This window comes from Saccopteryx leptura, chromosome 13 (genome assembly GCF_036850995.1).
Source record: "Saccopteryx leptura isolate mSacLep1 chromosome 13, mSacLep1_pri_phased_curated, whole genome shotgun sequence".
NCBI classification, from domain to species: Eukaryota; Metazoa; Chordata; class Mammalia; order Chiroptera; family Emballonuridae; genus Saccopteryx; species Saccopteryx leptura.
Window position 1 is genome coordinate 12,339,078 of NC_089515.1, and position 17,896 is coordinate 12,356,973.

Consider the following 17,896-nt stretch of genomic DNA (forward strand, 5'->3'; position numbering starts at 1 on the left):
TCTTTTGAAAGGTGCAAATAAATTTTACCTTAGAAACAATTCTGTTTGTGTCATGTGACGACTTTTGGTGTTGGAAGTGGGGTCGTGCTTTTGAAAGGTATAAATGCCCTTTGAAATATGTTCTTCCCTTTTGACTCTAGAAAGTTAAGAAGTAGGGTTCTATGATACCAATTTAGCATTGGGGTAATTTTTTTTAAACAAAAAATTAAAGCATGATTTTTAATTTCTACTGCTCCCGCTTAGTGGAAGAAACAAAAACCCTCCCTGATGGAGTACTACATATTAGAATCAGAGAAAATGTGGGCTAGCTAGTGCTACTTAGCTTAGTGTATCAAGTTAACCTGTGGTGGCACAGTGGAAAACGCATCAACCCAGAATGCTGAGGTCACCGGTTCGAAACCCTGGGCCTGCCTGGTCAAGGCACATGTGGGACTTGCTGCTTCTGCTCCTCCCCCACTTCTCTCTCTCTCTTCTCTCTAAAATGAATAAAGTCTTAAAAATGTTTTAAGTTTATCAAGGTAAATTACAGGGAAGCTTTTTACAAAATGTTTAGAAAAGATGTGTTTTATTTTTCTTTTTTCCGGCCCTAAACCTTACTACTGTGGAATAATTTTTTCTTACTCTCCCATGAGCAAGAATGTTATTGAATAAAAAGTCAAATTCCTCTGAAAATGCAGAGTGTTTGTGTTTTTGTTATGATATTGGGAATACCAGATTGTGGCAGAAGATGTCAAGTAGTTAAGGCTAAAAATTCAAAGTAATATTTGCTGTTGTAAAAATTGTATAGGTTTCTTTTCTCTTTCCTTCACATTTTTGAAGAACCTACCTTGTAAATATAGTGGTAAAGTGCCAGGAATATTAGGATTTTAAGGAAATAATAGAGCCCATTATTTAAACTACAATATAAAAGGCAATTATATTGATGAAGAGCTACATGGGCTTTGTGTGTGTGAATAAACTTGGTCTGTGTTCAGCTTCTATTTGTTCTTCTGGCATAAACACATATTGTGTGTGATTCCAGTTTAATGGGGACCCGTTTGTATGCCAAGCAGCTGCATTTTAGGACCTATTGCGTGATTTCATAGCTCTCTGAAAATTGGTTCTATTCAGCACAAGAGATAGAAGGGGAGAAGGAGGGGTGGGATGGAGGGGGAGGGGGAGTTCTCCAACACACAATCATTTCTTTTCAATTGGAGCCAGAAAGGTTGATGACAACATGACCATTGTGTTATAATGATAAGACCACTAAGGCATCTGTACCTCTCATCAAAGCTTTCACACAACAGCAGATACAATTTAATTCACTGCTCTGTCAGCGGCGCTGATACCATTATGCCGTCTGTCTCCACAGTTATAATCACTGTCGTCTGAGAAATGCAGTTGAAATGATCTTGAGCAGTCAAAGAAACTCTCAATTAGGGCTGCCACTTCCAATGTGTCAGATTGTGTCTTATGCACTTGGTACAATTTTCACTTCCAATCCTGTTTATTTACAATGTCTACCAGTAATTACGCTTAACGTGTCATTTAGTGAGGGGGGCCCCTGCCAAGCCGATTGTTGGGTGCTGCGGCACCATTGAGGGGGAGTTTCTCGAAGTCAATGCCATCAGCAGCTTTTAGGCCCTGATGGGATGCAGTAGTAATGTTGATAATGCAAGTATCGTGCTCATCAAGTCATAATTAGATGCCACTCAAATGTGCCACTTGTAATAACAGTGTTGATTCATGTTTTTCTCGGTGACTGCAACTACTAATTAGTTAAGTGGCTTTTGGTTGGCCTGCATTTGCCGCAGATTATTATTACCCCTGAAAAAATGTCAAGGTTAGAGATGTTTCTGGCCATTTAGTGCTGCTTTATGAATTTGAATATTGCCATAATAAGAACTTTGGACAGACTTAGGAAGTAATACATTTTTTTTTGGTATTTAATTTGGAGAGAAATTTTTTCCCCTGAGTTTAATCATAATTGCAGGTTAATTAAGCTTAAATGAAGCAAAAGTAATCTCTCTTTGTGTTATGGGAGCCCTGTGCTTTCTGCCTAACTTTGTTGGGTTTCACATTTAGTATCCTTAATTTTTCTTTCTTTTTTTTTAAAGCAAAACAAATGTTATTATACATGTCTACGGTTAAGTAAGTTGGAGATGTTGAGTATTTTAACTAGAAATGTGGGTGAAAGGAGTTGGCATTTTTCTTACTTGATCTTCAAAGCAGGATTTAAATTCCATATTAATTTGTAGGTACCTTTACATCTCAATTTGTATAAACCAGCTACCAAAAAATTTCTAAAAATTACTATTTTTCAAGCATTGGTAAAATAGCAAGTAATATTTTTCCCCCTAATCTTCCTGACAGTCTGGAATGCAATTTAGTAACCTCTATTTTCATCATAACATAGTACAAAAATTTTGTTGCTCTATTTCTCTAACCTGGAGTTTATTAAATAATAGTAAACTCTACTTTGTAACTAATGAAGGTTAAGATTGCAAAACTCACCTCAGCCAAGCAGCCACATTATTATTACAGTTACGAGATCAACACAAGATCTAGTTTTTTTAAATTTCCTTTTAGCTAATTTTCCTTATTAGATTCATCTGTTACATTCTGCTAAGACAAGCAAATGGTTGTTACTTTTTATTTGTGAGAGGTTCTTTTGTTTAAATTAGTGGTTATATATACAGCTACATAGAAAATAGACACTTAGAAATGATTCTAAATAGCTTTCTTAAAATGTGTATAATAGTAAGAAAAGTTCTTTGTTGTATTCTTTTTGTCTTTCTACATTCAAATATTAGCTAAGATTTAATCAGGGCAACATCTTAAACATTTTATTTCATGATCACTGAAGGTCTGGCTAGCTGAAGAATTGAAGTATTCTTCATCATGGGATGAGATGTGTGGGCCTCTGGAATAGCTGACTAATCTTTGCATGCTGAGACTTTTTTTCCCTCATTCCCAGTTTCTCACATGGTCATAGAGGAAGTTAATTTTATGCAGAACCATCTCGAAATAGAGAAGACTTGTCGAGAAAGTGCTGAAGCTTTGGCAACAAAGGTAAGACTCTTCAAATTCAAGGAATTCTACTCGGGCTTTTAAATTTCTACTTGCTTTGCTGCACAGTTAACTCTAGCTCTTTTTTTATTTTTATTTTTTGCTTTTTTAGTTTTCTAATCTTCTACTCTGATGATGAGGAAAGTGTTAGAAAGTCTCAGAATCCTGGAATATGATTGTGTAAATATCTGTCTTAATGCAAAGGTTATTTTTATTGTAAAAGGACTGTGTGTGTGTGTGTGTGTTTCATCATTTGTGCTTTTTTACCTATGAAAACTAGTCCCAGAGTAATCTGAACGAGACTTTCCAAATGTCTCTGCATTTGCTTTAAATGTAAATCAAATTTCAAACTAACCTGGTGTGACAGAAAAGAGCAGTGAGTGCTTGATGTTTGAGTCGGATGAAAAAGTCAGCCTTACATTTCAGGTGATTATTTGTGAAAGCAAAGCGAGGGCGTGCACAAGGTGACCTCCGGTGCTCTGCTGATTGCTGCTAGCTGATGAATTGACCAAGTGTGTAATTTTCTATATTCTATCTCATCAGACGTACATGATTATTAAAGAATGTTTTTGTCTCTGTCTTATGTATTTTGGGTTGGGTAAAATGCATCTGAACCTTTTCATCAGAAAATGGATTACAGCAATTTTCGCCCAAATTTCATTAGTAATGCTGGTTGTGTTTCTTTCTCTTTTCCCCCATCACCGACCTTTAAAGTGGTTTTCTCTTTTCATGTGACTGAAATTCTATAAATCAGTCTGTCTATCTGACTTTCTATCTATATGCATTAACAGTATGCATGCTAGAAGTATGTGCTTAATTGTTTGCATAATGACACTACATTAGAATTCATAAGATAGGCAGTCAGAACCTAACTAAGCTTCTCTTCTGCTTTTGTCTAAGCAGGCCTCCCCAAACTATGGCTTGCGGGCGGCATGCGGCCCCCTGAGGCCATTTATCCGCCCCCGGCACTTCCGGAAGGGGCACCTCTTTCATTGGTGGTCAGTGAAAGGAGCACTGTATGTGGTGGCCCTCTAATGGTCTGAGGGACAGTGAACTGGCCCCCTGTGTAAAAAGTTTGGGGACCCCTGGTCTAAAGAATACACAGCAATACAGACTATTGCTTTAAAAACAGTGGTAATATGGGTGCTCTCATATCATTTCCACTCTGCTGTGTATCACGGGAGTTCACTGGTCCATAATACTGTGAGCATCCTGGACGCTCTCAGTCTGGTAGTGTCTAAGGGTGGTCTCTGTATTTTCTCTTCCTACTAACATGTTCCTGTTGCAATAGAACATCCAAGGGGAGAACACTGACTACCTCTCAGGATGGGCAGAGTTTATGGAAATCAGTGGTTTGGGAGGCAGTAGAGACATTTTCAACTCCTAGGTATGTCATTTTAGGCATATATGACTTTGGATGAGTTAGCTGTGTTTCCCATACTGCTGTCTCATCTTAAATGACAGGATGGATCAGAGTTAGTACTAGAATGAGAATGGGGGGGCTTTTAGTTTTTCATTATGCACTTTAATCATTGATTCATATACTAATTGTAAAAGTGATTTCATTTCCCCTCTCCTTTTGAAAGTTAACAGGTTATTTTGAACAAGAGAATTCACTTCTCTGAGCTATAGGTGTCTTGTCCTAAGTGTCGGGTTAGACCAGGGTTGATTTCTTAAGAATACCCCAGTCCCACTGACTCTAGGAGTGTGGCCCAGGCATGTGTATGTTGAAAGCTATCAGGTGACTGTTATACTCATCCTTGGATTTAAACCACTGTGTTACTAATCTGTAAGGTCATGTTTACAGTTGTTTTGACAATGGGATCCTTAACTTATCATCTGTTCTTTAAGAAGCCTTTTTGAAAATGGACAAATAGTTTGTTTTGGAGGATTCACTATGAACTCATGGGGATTGGAATTAAAACACCCCCCAAAGACCTATTTAGTCAAACATGATAGATGTTCCAGTTGAATGTGACTGATACGATAGCTTTGAATGCAAAATTTAGAAGCTTCATTACATACTATTCGTATATGATGATAATCCTGATTTAAGTATCCTTGTCATTTTGAAAATAGGTTCCATTTTCTAAGCAGCAAAGTTTCTGTAAGTTATTTCTTATTTTTCCATGTCTTTGCTTTCAAACTAATGACAAATGGAATGCTTAATTCTTATTGATGCAGTTTGACTGCATAATTTTCTTAAAAGCAAGTATGGACGGATACTTTGCCAGAATGTGTAGGTTAAACTGATAAAGGCAGACCAGCTACTTAAACAAAATGGGCCAAATCTGTTTAACTTGTTATTTTGTATTTTTAGATATTTTTAAAACTGTGTGCAATATAAAAACTCCATTTAAATCTGAATTATAGAAGATTCTGTTACTGTAGGATTATAAAAGCTTTATTTCTACCTTGTGATTTAGGATGGCTCTGAAAAAAGCAGCATGCCATTCATCTATATAACTTGATGAATAATGAAATAGCTTAGCCAAAGTTGGTGAATTCAGTTTTCAAAAGTGTTCTGTTAGTATAGTCATAAGGTCTTATAGTCCTTCTTTCTTTTTTTATTTTATTTTATTTTTTTCCCTTTTCTTGTCCAAGTGATAGGAGGGGAGATAGAGAGACAGACTCTTGCATGCGCCCTGACTGGGATCCACCCAGCAACTCCCATCTGGGGCTGATGCTCTGGCAATCTGGGGCCATGCTTGCAACCGAGCTATTTTTAGCACCTGAGGTGGAGGCTCCACAGAGCCATCCTCAGCATGCAGATGGAGAAGAGAGAGAAAAAGAGAGAGAGAGAGAGAGAAGGGGGAGGGGGGAAGGGTAGAGAAGCAGATGGTTGCTTCTCCTGTGTGCCCTGACTGGGAATCAAACCTAGGACATCCACATGCTGGGCCAACGCTCTACCACTGAGTCAACTGGCCAGGGCCTATTCCTTCTTTCAAAATGTTAAAATAATATTTTAGAGAAGACTTTTGAAAATTTTCGTCTGGCTTTCTTTTGTTTATTTTTCTTTTTGAGTTAGTAACTTTGTTAAATAGAGTAGTTGTATTATAGCCAGAGAGTGGGTTTGGTACCCAGTTTGATAGAGGTACTAAACTTTATTGAGGGCAGAGCTTTTAATTATCGTGTTATTAAACATTATTGTGATGGTGGCCCGGGAAGCAATGTATTAAGCACCAATTGGCAAAGCTTAGTATTTTCATGACAATCCTGAAGGAAGTTAAAGTGTGTAGACACACACCTAGGTTGGATAAGAGATTTCCAAAGGAAAGTCAGATGCACAAATTAAATCCCTTTTGCTACTATTAATAGCTAATACTTACTGAATTTTTAGTATATGTCAGTCACTGTATAATTACACAAACTACTTTATGTGTAATAGCTCATATCTCATCTTCGTATTATGCGATAGAGATTGTTTTTATCCTTAGTTTGCTGATGAGAAAGCTGACACTGAAATATTAGGTTATTCTAGATGCAGAGACAATTTGATTGTAGAGCGGCTTCTTAACTCAGCTATACTGATTTTATAGAAATGTATACTAAAGCATTAGTCTAGCTCAGTGATGCTTAGTATTGCTGAACATTGGAGTCACCCGGGAAGCCCGACAATGCCCGTTGCTGGGCCACACTGCAGAGATTTTTGGTCTGGTGAGGGCCTGTGCATTGTGATTCTTAGAGAGCTCTGCAGACATTCTGATGTGCAGAGTTGGGAGCCATCAGTTTAATCATTAGGCTGCAGAATTACAAATTAAGTCTTGAGTTTTTTCACTTTTTCCTTAAATTGTTATTTTTTTCTAACATTCAGGGGGAAATGGAGAATTGACAAGGCTCTTTGAGCCTCTGTGTTCCTCCTATGTGTGATGCAGCAGTCATGGTTCTGAACACCTCCCCACAACAGTGTTGACTTGGGCTCCCTGTTTCAAGGAAGAGTGGCTGGAAAATCATGGGCCTGTATCTGACTCGTGACCCTCCTGTAACCTGGGGAGCTAGGAGCCGGAGCTGTGGGCTGGGGACGGGGAGTGAAGAGTTGTTTCTGCTTCCCTAAAAATAGCGCACTGGGCTTCCCAGGAAGACTCCATGGAGGACTCAGAGCCGCTTCTGGGAGATTCTCCTGATCTCCTGGTTTCCCTGGCTCCCAGATTCCCCAGAGAGGAAGCATCTCCTGTGCTCTAGAGCAGCCTACTGGAGATATATTCAGATTTCATATTATTGGGTGAGAATTAGACCTCCCAGACTGAAATGGGCTAGGCTTTCCCTGAGAGGATCCCCGAGGGATGCTCATTGTGATCACAAACAAAACAAAAGGCCAAAGCTGGACAAGTACCAGACTGAACGTCTCATTCTGGTGCAAGGGTGACATTGGGGAAGGGCAGTTAGCTTGCCCGTTAGTGATGTTTCGGTTTATATTTATTTTCAGTGTCAGTTATTAAACTCAGGGCTAGTTTTGATAGTCCTTGGCCCTTAGTAAAGGAAATACATTTGCATTTCTGTATCTTTCATTTTATACTAGAAAAAGCAATCTTTTAAATATTTTCATGTACTCAAATAACAGAAGACTTTATTTTTTTAGTCTTTAGAAGAGAAAATATCAGCAGTGCTATGTTTTCATTCTGTGGATTTTGAACAATGTTTAGTCTTTGTGTGTGCTTTGTACTAACACGTATATGCACATAAACACATGAGCTAACGAAGGTAGAGATAGTCAAGAAACTAAAACTGAAAACCAATATTATGTCTACATTAACGGATAACAAATATGTTAATGAATTAGGATTCCTTTATTCTGCTATGAATTCAAACTCTTTTTATAGAAATAATGGAAACATATCTTGAACTTTTATTGTGTATCAGTCAAAGTCTCTGTAGAGATAGAAACACAGCTTGAACTAGCTTAAGCAAGAGAAAACATTAAAAAGTAGGGATTTGTTACGGAGGGACTGGCGAATCCCATCGACTCTGTGAGTTAGAAGTGGTCCAGGAATAGACTGGAGCCCTGTAGGAAGCCATTGCTTTCCTCTACCTCCCTGCACATCAGCTCCGTTTCGGCTTTGCTACGTACAGACCGCTTCCCTCTCTTCCTCAATCCAGTATTGGGATGTGGTTGCCAACAGCTTCTGTACATCCAGACATATGAAAAAAACACTCCTCTCTCTGTTCCGGCCTCCAGGTTTCTAGAGCAGGGATCCCATTGACCAGGGTTGGGTCATGTGTCTGTGGCTGAAGGGCGAGGGTGTGCTTTGGGGGAACATCCCATAGGAATCCGGGGAGCAATGAAGAGGAGTGGCGGTGTCCAGAAAAGAGGGAATGCTGGGAAAACAGACCTTTCGCAGCACAGCAACAGGGGAAACCTTTGCTGGGGTTAAAGTGCCTTAATTAAAACAATCAAAGTGATGTTTGGTTTAATTTGTGCTGCTGTTTGATCTTGATTCTTCTTGTATTTCTTATCAGGTATAACTAGCATCCTCACATGCCGCTGGCTGTAATCCAGACATCAGGTCTTACTTAAAGTACTAACTTTTAATACTGAAACGTGTAAATAGAACCTTATCTAATGAATCCTTTAATTGTTATTTCATGCTGGGAGTGCTGATGAATATGTAAGACAAAAATACACTTAACTCGTCTATTGTTTAACAATCCAAGATACTCATTTGACTGCTGTTAAAATAACTGTTTTTATATTTTGCCTAAGCTAAATAAAGAAAACAAGACGTTGAAAAGAATCAGCATGTTATACATGGCCAAGCTGGGACCAGATGTAATAACTGAAGAGATAAACATTGACGATGAAGACTCGACTGCGGACCCAGAGGCTCCTGCCGAGCCCTGTGTCTCAGTACAGTGTCAGAAGCAAATCAAAGGTGGGACTTTGACTGCATCACTGAGCTTATTTTTGATAATGTTTCTCAAGCTGTTTGCATATTGGAATCACATGAGAACTTTAAAAAATACTGATGAAAATTCTGATTCAAATGTCCTAAGTAGCCTGGTAGAGTCATGATAGAGTATAACATCTGTGCTTCTCAAGTTCTCTTTCTTGTTTGGAACTAAGCACTTTGGAGAGCATTGTCTTGAAAAACAGCCAGTTAGGCTGTAAAACTTCTTTTAAGAATATAGACTAGCCTGACCAGGCGGTAGCGCAGTGGCTAGAGCATCAGACTGGGTGCCAAGGACCCAGGTTCGAGACCCCAAGGTCGCCAGCTTGAGCACAGGCTCATCTGGTTTGAGCAAAAGTTCGCCAGCTTTGACCCAAGGTTGCTGGCTCGAGCAAGGGGTTACTCGGTCTGCTGAAGGCCCGCGGTCAAGGCACATATGATAAAGCAATCCATGAACAACTAAGGTGTTGCAACAAAAAACTGATGATTGATGCTTCTCATCTCTCCGTTCCTGTCTGTCCCTGTCTGTCCCTCTCTCTGACTCTCTCTCTGTCTCTGTAAAAAAAAAAAAAGAAGAAGAAGAATATGGACTATATGTTAAGATATTTTGAGTAAAATAAGATAGAATAAATAAACATATATTTAGTCAACAGCTCCTGGTTGTGGTTCTCTGTTGGAATCTTTGGGGAAGATTTCTCCCCAAATTGCTTAGTCTTTGCCCTCAAAGAACTTCTCATCTGATTCAGGCAATGAGCTATAAGCAATATGCACTATTAAGTAGCTGTGTTGATTAGCCCAAAGTGCTGTTAGGCAAGATCACATGATTCATCTATGAAATATGCATTCATTTTATTGATACACACACACACACACATTGTATATGTCAAAGATGTAGGAAAGCAGGTTTTGGTTCAATAACTATTGAGGTATTTTTACTTAGTGCACATGTCAAAAGCAACACTTGTTAGCTTAGTAGACAGAGCTTCAGTTGGAAGTCAGCTCTATATCACTGGGTTCCGTGTCCGTGGATTCAACCAATGGCAGATAGAGAATATTTAGGAAAAAAATGTTATGTGGTTGCTGACATGCACTATATAGTTTGACTTAAGATGGTTGATTCTGTCCTGAACATGTACAGAGGTTTTTTTTTCCCTTAAACAATATAATAAAGAACTATTTACATAGCACTTACATTGTATTAGGTATTATGTCTAAAGATTATTTAATGTATAGAGGAGGATATGCTTAGGTTTGTATGCAAATACTGTGCCATTTTATATAAGGGACTTGAGCATTTGTAGAATTTGCTGAGGGGGTCCTGGAACCAATTCTCACAGATGCCAAGCAAAGGCTGTCTAGAGCAGGGGTCCCCAAACTTTTTATACAGGGGGCCAGTTCACTTTTCCTCAAACCGTTGGAGGACCAGACTATTAAAAAAACTATGAACAGATCCCTATGCACACTGCACATATCTTATTTTAAAGTAAAAAAACAAAACGGGAACAAATACAATATTTAAAATAAAGAACAAGTAAATTTAAATAAACAAACTAACCAGTATTTCAATGGGAACTATGGGCCTGCTTTTGGCTAATGAGATGGTCAATGTCCGGTTCCATATTTGTCACTGCTAGCCGTAACAAGTGATATGACGCGCTTCCGGAGCTGTGATGCGTGCCTCCCGTGTCTCCGGAAGTAGTACTGTATGTGAGCGATGCCGCGCGCTCACTGACCACCAATGAAAGAGGTGCCCCTTCCGGAAGTGCGGCAGGGGCCGGATAAATGGCCTCAGGGGGCCACATGTGGCCCGCGGGCCATAGTTTGGGGACATCTGGTCTAGAGAAAGCCATCTCTAACTGACTCCACTCCCTTAACCTAGGACAAAATAATATTTATGTTGGTGAGGAGAGAGAGGAAATTTAAAGCATTTTCTTTTGTTCATAATTCTCCCCTCTGTTAGGTCTTGAACAGTATGGTCTCTTGTTCTACCTTCAGGAGTGGCCAGCCAATTGAGAAAGTGATTGTGAAATAAGTCTCTGAGAACTCCTTTAAGCTGAATTTGTGTAAAAAGCTTGATTTAATTTATAAATAACCACATAGCAGGTTTCTTATTGTCCTTGCAGAAGAGTTAGAAATTAAGAGCGGTTAAAAACTAAGTGGCAAAACCATAAGCCTGGGTATAAATTGGAGTACTCAGTGCTAATCCATGTGTATTTTGTTAACATCTGAGTGGTGAAAGTAACTGCAGTCTCATGCTAGAAGCTTTTGCACTTAGAGTTGCTAATATTTTCATTCTGATAACACAGTTTTCATTAAATGCCAGTAATAAGAAATATGAAATAAATTAAGAAACAAAACACCCACAACTCTAGAGAGAAAATTACTGGAATTAACCCTTTTTCAAATAGGCTGTATTTTGAGATAGTTCAAATAATGTTTAAGGGCTATGAATTGGCAGCAAATCAGGATTTTTCCCTTCAAATCAAAATCTCCAAATTATTAACTGCCCAATTGTTTATATTGTATTGTGACAAGAGTCCATGGTCATTATAACATAAAAAAAGAAATTACTACAATGCCTTAATTTGTTTTGCTGAAAGCTTAACCAATTTTGCTTTTAAAATGCCAGATAGTTTTCTTGAACGTGGGTTTGATAGAATGCAAATAAAACCTGATCTGGTACATTTAACACAGTGAGTTTGCCTGATATAAACTTATTAATAACCACGGCTGTGTTGGGGGGGGTCACGAAAGTAAGGTTTCCATTGTCCTTTGCTTCTTCGTTTTCCTTTTAATTGTTAAATAACCTTGACCATGAGCTGCATATAGGCTGGCATTTTCAATGCTTTTGCCAAGATTGATTTTTTCTTTTAAAAACACATTTATTTGAGAAAAAATAACCCACACATTTATTTGTATTTTTTCTCTTTTTTTTTTTTTTTCTTTAAAAATGCAGAACTTCGAGATCAAATTGTATCTGTTCAGGAGGAGAAGAAGATATTAGCCATTGAACTGGAAAATCTCAAGAGCAAACTCGTAGAAGTAATTGAAGAAGTATGTATCATAGGCCAGAAAGGCAAGCCCTTTGGTGTTCTCAAGGTGTTTGGGGACTGGCCCTGTTAAAAACTTGCCCTTGGAAGCCAGTGTCTGACATGTGAACCAAGTACCAGTTTTAGTCTTCTCCCACTCTTCTGGACATACAAAGAGCTCTAGACAGTAATATCATGAACATTCACATACCCACTACCTAGCTCAGTAGATAAAACACTAAAACAGCACCGAAGTCTTCCCTACGGCCCCCTCTTCACTCACTAGACGAGGCAGATTTGTCAGAATGGTATCTTGAATTGAAGCCATACACTTGAGTGCTGCTGGTGACGCCGTGTTCTGCTTCTCCAGTGGCTCAGTTGGCAAAGACAATCTGTCCCCCTTTTACCTGCAACTCAGGCATATATGACAGATGATGGAATGGGTTCGAGGAGGTATTGGGGAAATCTTTTTCTTTCTCCTTTTGAATTGGCTGTAAGAGCAGGAGAACATAATTGCCTTTCTTTGCACAAGGCTTCAAGGATCTCCCTTTGCAATCATGACGTACCTTGTGTCGGTGGCACTCAGATTCTATAGCCCCGAGCTTCCCAATCCATGTGCGGTCACCTCTACATCCCTCAGTGGCTTACAAGGTGCCAAGGCATTGCTCCCTTCAGCAAGCAGCCTCACCGTGTGACCTCAGTTCCCTTACACACACTCTCACTCTCTTAGGGGCCGTAGTGCTCAGGAGGTTAGGAAGCAGTGCCCGCCACCTCCCAGCAGCCCCAGTGCCTTTCCTTATTGTGGTAAAGCATCCTAATGAATGGGAAGAAGGATGATGATATTTTGGAAGTGGCATTCCTGTTGGACATTTTATACCGGTTACTAATGGAAACCAAAAACAACGAGATAGCTTATCCTAAAAGAACTCAGTTTGGAGACTATCCAAAGTGCTGATGGATTCAGAGTCCCTTTCAGAACCATTATCTTAAGTTTGTTTCTCGAGTGTGACCATAGGGGAGTGACAGGAAACATTTTGATACACTCTGTTCTTAGGTTATGATTATTTATTGAGTCTCTCCCTCCCACCTAGTGCTGTGATTGGAAGCCATCCCAGAAGTTATTATAATTATGGCTGTTTCAGACATCTGAGAAATATAAAAAACAAAATAATGATCATCTATATGCCTACCATCTAGCTTAATACATAAAACATTAAGGTGGTATAGAAACCCTGGTGTCTTTCTCTCCTCAAGTGCATTTCCCTAAACAACCATTATTCTGAACTTAGGTTTTTTTTTTATCATTGCAATGCCTGTATTTACATTTGCACTTAAAATGCTTAGCGTCTTGAGTGTTTTTAAACTATATAGACATACCTGCTTTTTTTTTATTCCATATAATGCATTTGCGATTTATCTGCTTCGATACATATAGCTTTGTGTTCTTTCTAAAAACTGTCTATCATATTCTCTTCTATTGTAGATGCCAGAAATTATTTCAGAAATTTAAGTTTGGGAGTATATTATTATACACACTTTATTTGAGCTGGAAGTTATCCAAGTTGAATTTGTTTTTGTTTTAAAAATTCATGTATGTCTTACTTAAGCCAAATATCATCAAAGTTTAAAGTAAATACCCAATTGAGTATTGCATCTCTAAATGATTCATGTATTTTCTGTGTGCTGTCTAGTTGGATTTTTGCATTAAAAATATCCATCATTGATACTGATGAATACTACCATGTTTAGGGATCAATGCCAATGCCATTTTGAATATATAAATAAATTATCTACCAATTGTACATCCTAACTTAAATTGAAGCTTTAAGAAGACCTGGAATAAAAGCCTAATGCTACTTTAAACTGTTAACTTCTTGTTAAAAGTTGAACAGCAGTGTGAGAATCACACATCACCATATGTCATGTCTTACAATTTTGGGTGTTTTCTCCCCTCAAAATCTCACATTTTTAGGTAAATAAAGTTAAGCAAGAAAAAGATGTTTTAAATTCAGAAGTTCTCGAACAGAGGAAAGTCTTAGAAAAATGCAATCGAGGTACGTGTTTCCAGTCTTTTTTCTCAAGTATGTACCTGTGTCATTTATTCTGCATGCATAGGCTTTGTGTTTTCGACCTGTACCTACAGATTCTTGTAGCAATAACCTTCTCCTGTGTTGTGTCTTTCTAACTTACAGCAATGAGTCTCTTTCATTTCTGTTTTGTCACCCACCTGAGAGTCTTGGGACATTTACAAATGTTTTTACTTAAGAAAGTCATGACCCACTCATTTTGAAACTTTAAACCTAAATGTTGATCTGTCCTACATATATCCTGGAAGCATGGTCATATTGGTTTTCCCCTCATTATTTATATATTTGGCAGGTTTATTTAGCAATTCTCCCTTCAATCCAGAAAAGTTTAGAATATCTACATAATGATACATGCAACATGCTATGAGAATATTTTAAATTAAGAGGATATGGCCACGGGACACAGGGAAGGTGGTGAGAGCATCTACTGTTAGACAGAATGAGTCCTTGCTCTGAGGTCTTACACATTTCCCGCCCGTGTACCTGAAATCTGGCTCCGAGCTACCGAGGGGCCAGTGCGACGCTATGATCATCTCACAAGCCCATGATCATGGATATGAATCACATAAAAATGAACCTCCTGCCCAGGAGAAGCAGACCTGGTCTTCTGGTGAGAAGGAAATTCCTCTGAAGGCTGTTTACAGAGAAAACCTGTAGTTTGAGCTTCTTGTCCTTGTCGTAAAACACAGCATCAAGTCTCATGGGGCTGTTTCTTGTGTCCTCTGGTTTAGGACAAGAGCTTGATGTCAAAATGCAGTTCTGCAAACATAATTCTAAGAGGGAGAGCTCACTGTGGTTTGTTCTCTTTATCCTCTTCTGAGTTCAGAAGCTACAACACTAAAAGGAAATTTTCAAACCCAGGGTCTTCCCTGCTCTTGGTGGTAGTTCTCCATCTTTGCATCATTCGTGGCTTGAGATTTTTGAATAGACAAAGAACCTTGTAGTTAAGTGCTCTAGATTGGAACATTTCCTCACCTCTTTCTACCTTTAAGAAAATAGAAATGGAGCCTGGCCGTGTAGCTCAGTTGGTTAGAGCTTCTTCATCCTGAAGCTGAGAGGTTGTGGGTTCGACCCCTGATCAGGGCACATATAGGAACAGATTGATGCTCCTGTCTATCTCTCTCTCTTTCTCTAAAAATTAATAATAATAATAGAAAGAAATGGTGTGGAAGACTTCAGTCTTGAGGGACTGTGCTAGAAACAGAAGCTTCTACAAAGGTTAATCTTGTGGTTCTTGCCTTCAGAGAGACCCTATCTGGGAAGAGAGAGAGACATTGTATAAATAAACACATGACTAGGACCAAGGACATATGAAAATTCACCTTATATTTTAGTTTTCTGGACATAGAAAAGAGAGTCCATTATTCTTCCCAGGGCTTCAGATAGTCATAGTCTTGTTTTCTTCATTAAATTTCACTTGATCTTAGCCAAAAGGCCACTTGATCTTAGCCAAAAGGCCAAGAAGCAATCTTCATGAAATTTCTTTGTAAATAGGTTTGAAAATAATTTAGTTTTCAGGGACCTATAATTCACATCACAAACTACCACTTTTATTGCTTTACTCAGGTAAGACTATTAGTCTTTCCTCTGAGTGAGCAGGAGATTTACAGAATAGAGTTTGAAATTCTATGTCATTGCACAGTAAACCAGTCCTTAGTCAGTTAGGGCTGATGTGCCCCTGGCGGAACACTGTCTGAAAGCAGCCATTAAGGGAGTCTTTTAAAAGATTTTCTTGATATGACTCAGCTCAGGATTGAAAGTGCCTCAGCCAGAGGCAGATGGCAAGACTAGGGTGGTATTTCCCAGGTGGTGCCTAATTTCTAACGGCGTCATCCCTCCTCGGTATTGTCTGTATTGTTGAACAGAACAGACCGCAAATGTCAGAGTGTTATTTGGTGTTGCTCTTATCTGACAGGACCTTCCCTTTGAAGAGTTCTGTCCCACATTGACTATCTAATTCAAAGCTCTGACTCTGGGCCTGAATGGATCCGCTGCTGTTTCTCTTCTTTGTGAACTTTTTTTTTTTTACTTAGCTAATATACTTTTTTTTTTTTTTTTTTTTCTGGTGAGAAGTAATAGATTCATACAGAAAAGGGGGGGGAAAAACCTCAATCTTTTAGTCCAGAGATAAGCACTATTCACATTTTAGTGTGTATTTTCCCAATCTTAAAAAGCCTATATCTCCATCAAATTGTTTTTTCACTATGTTTATAACATATATGGAAGACTAAGAAAATACCACCAGAAGGAATCTCTGTTTACCCGTTTGTACCCTGCAAGACCTTGAATGTCCGTCCCTCTCCACTCATACCCTCCCTTGAATTTTTATCATTTATTTCTAGTTTTACCAATAGTGTTTAACTTCGCGTGTTTTTGAACTTGGTAAGACGGTTTGATTTTGCATGTGTACCTGTTCAACTCTGTGTCTGCGGGGTTCGTCCATGTGGGAGGTCTTTGGTGCGGTGTGTTTGCGTTCACCGCTGTGTCCTATCTCATTCAGTGTCTGTATCAACATTCCTTTATCCAGTATGCAAGTGGTGGATGTTTGAGTTTTTTCCCAGTTGTTTTGCTATTCTAAGTCGTGCTGTTATGTAAGTTCTTATCCATGTCTCCAGATGCACATGTCCAAGAGCATCTCTAAGTAAGATATTTGACAAACGTGAAATGTTATCTTTAGTTGACTCCTTGCTGCCGCATTCCTCTCGAAGTAGATCTGTAAGTTCACACTCCTGTTAGCCATGTGTTTGTTCCCGCTGTTCTGTCATCTCCAGACTTGCTGTGTGCTTTTCATTTTTGCCTGCTGCCTCTTGGGTGAGTGTAAAAAGGCGTCTGTGTTTGTTCCTCACATTTTCCTGGTTACTAATGAAGACGAATGTTGCCCTGCGTGTGTGTGGAGCTTTTACGTTCCCTCTTCTGTTATATGCCTTTCGGTGAGTTTACTATGTGGCTCTTACAAAACCAAAATGAACTCATGGGAAATATCAGGACTGTCTTTCCTTTCAATGAATAGGCTTCTATAATATAGTTTGGATAGCGGAATAATTTCTTATGCGTATTAGACCTTCCTGACCCTCTCATGTTAGACCGTCTGGCTTATTTTAGTGGTCTTGTTTCCTTCAGTGTCCATGCTGGCAGTAGAAGAGTATGAAGAAATGCAGGTCAACTTGGAACTGGAGAAGGACCTTCGAAAGAAGGCGGAGTCATTTGCCCAAGAGGTTAGTATCTTGTCAAGGTGTAGCTTTCAATTCTTATTTCTTAAAGAACTTTGTCGATGACACATCAGAATATTTTATTTTTAGGTTGAATGAGAACTCATCACTTTGAATGAAGGGTTAGTTGATTTAGGGAGGCAGCTATGGAATAGTATCAAGTTCACTGAACTTGGTATCAGAAGATCTGGTTCAGACTTTGGCATGTTAGTCAGCGACCAGGTATAGGGCCTTTGCACAGTCCCTCATCCTCTCAAGGCTTCTGTAAAATGGGTGACCTCATCTGTAAAATGGGTGATGACACCCTCGTAACCAAGTGGGTTTTAAATTCAAATGGCACGATTTTGCAAAGGTATTTTTGTTTTGTTTTGTTTGTTTTTTTGTATTTTTCTGAAGCTGGAAACGGGGAGAGACAGTCAGACAGACTCCCGCATGCGCCCGACTGGGATCCACCCGGCACGCCCACCAGGGGTGACGCTCTGCCCACCAGGGGGCGATGCTCTGCCCCTCCGGGGCGTCGCTCTGCTGAGACCAGAGCCACTCTAGCGCCTGGGGCAGAGGCCAAGGAGCCATCCCCAGCGCCCGGGGCCATCTTTGCTCCAATGGAGCCTTGGCTGCGGGAGGGGAAGAGAGAGACA

At 39.2% G+C, this 17,896-nt stretch overlaps 1 protein-coding gene across 2 annotated transcripts in view; it reads left to right on the plus strand.

Annotated features, from left to right (window-relative positions):
• Nucleotides 1–17,896, plus strand: part of SHTN1 (shootin 1) — a 102,587-nt gene that overhangs the window by 33,162 nt on the left and 51,529 nt on the right. For both annotated transcript variants that reach the window (XM_066355182.1, XM_066355180.1), the window contains exons 4-8: nucleotides 2,957–3,051; nucleotides 8,750–8,918; nucleotides 11,890–11,987; nucleotides 13,935–14,016; nucleotides 17,170–17,264. In XM_066355182.1, coding sequence (XP_066211279.1) covers nucleotides 2,957–3,051; nucleotides 8,750–8,918; nucleotides 11,890–11,987; nucleotides 13,935–14,016; nucleotides 17,170–17,264 — 539 coding nt within the window. The remainder of the gene's footprint in view (nucleotides 1–2,956; nucleotides 3,052–8,749; nucleotides 8,919–11,889; nucleotides 11,988–13,934; nucleotides 14,017–17,169; nucleotides 17,265–17,896) is intronic.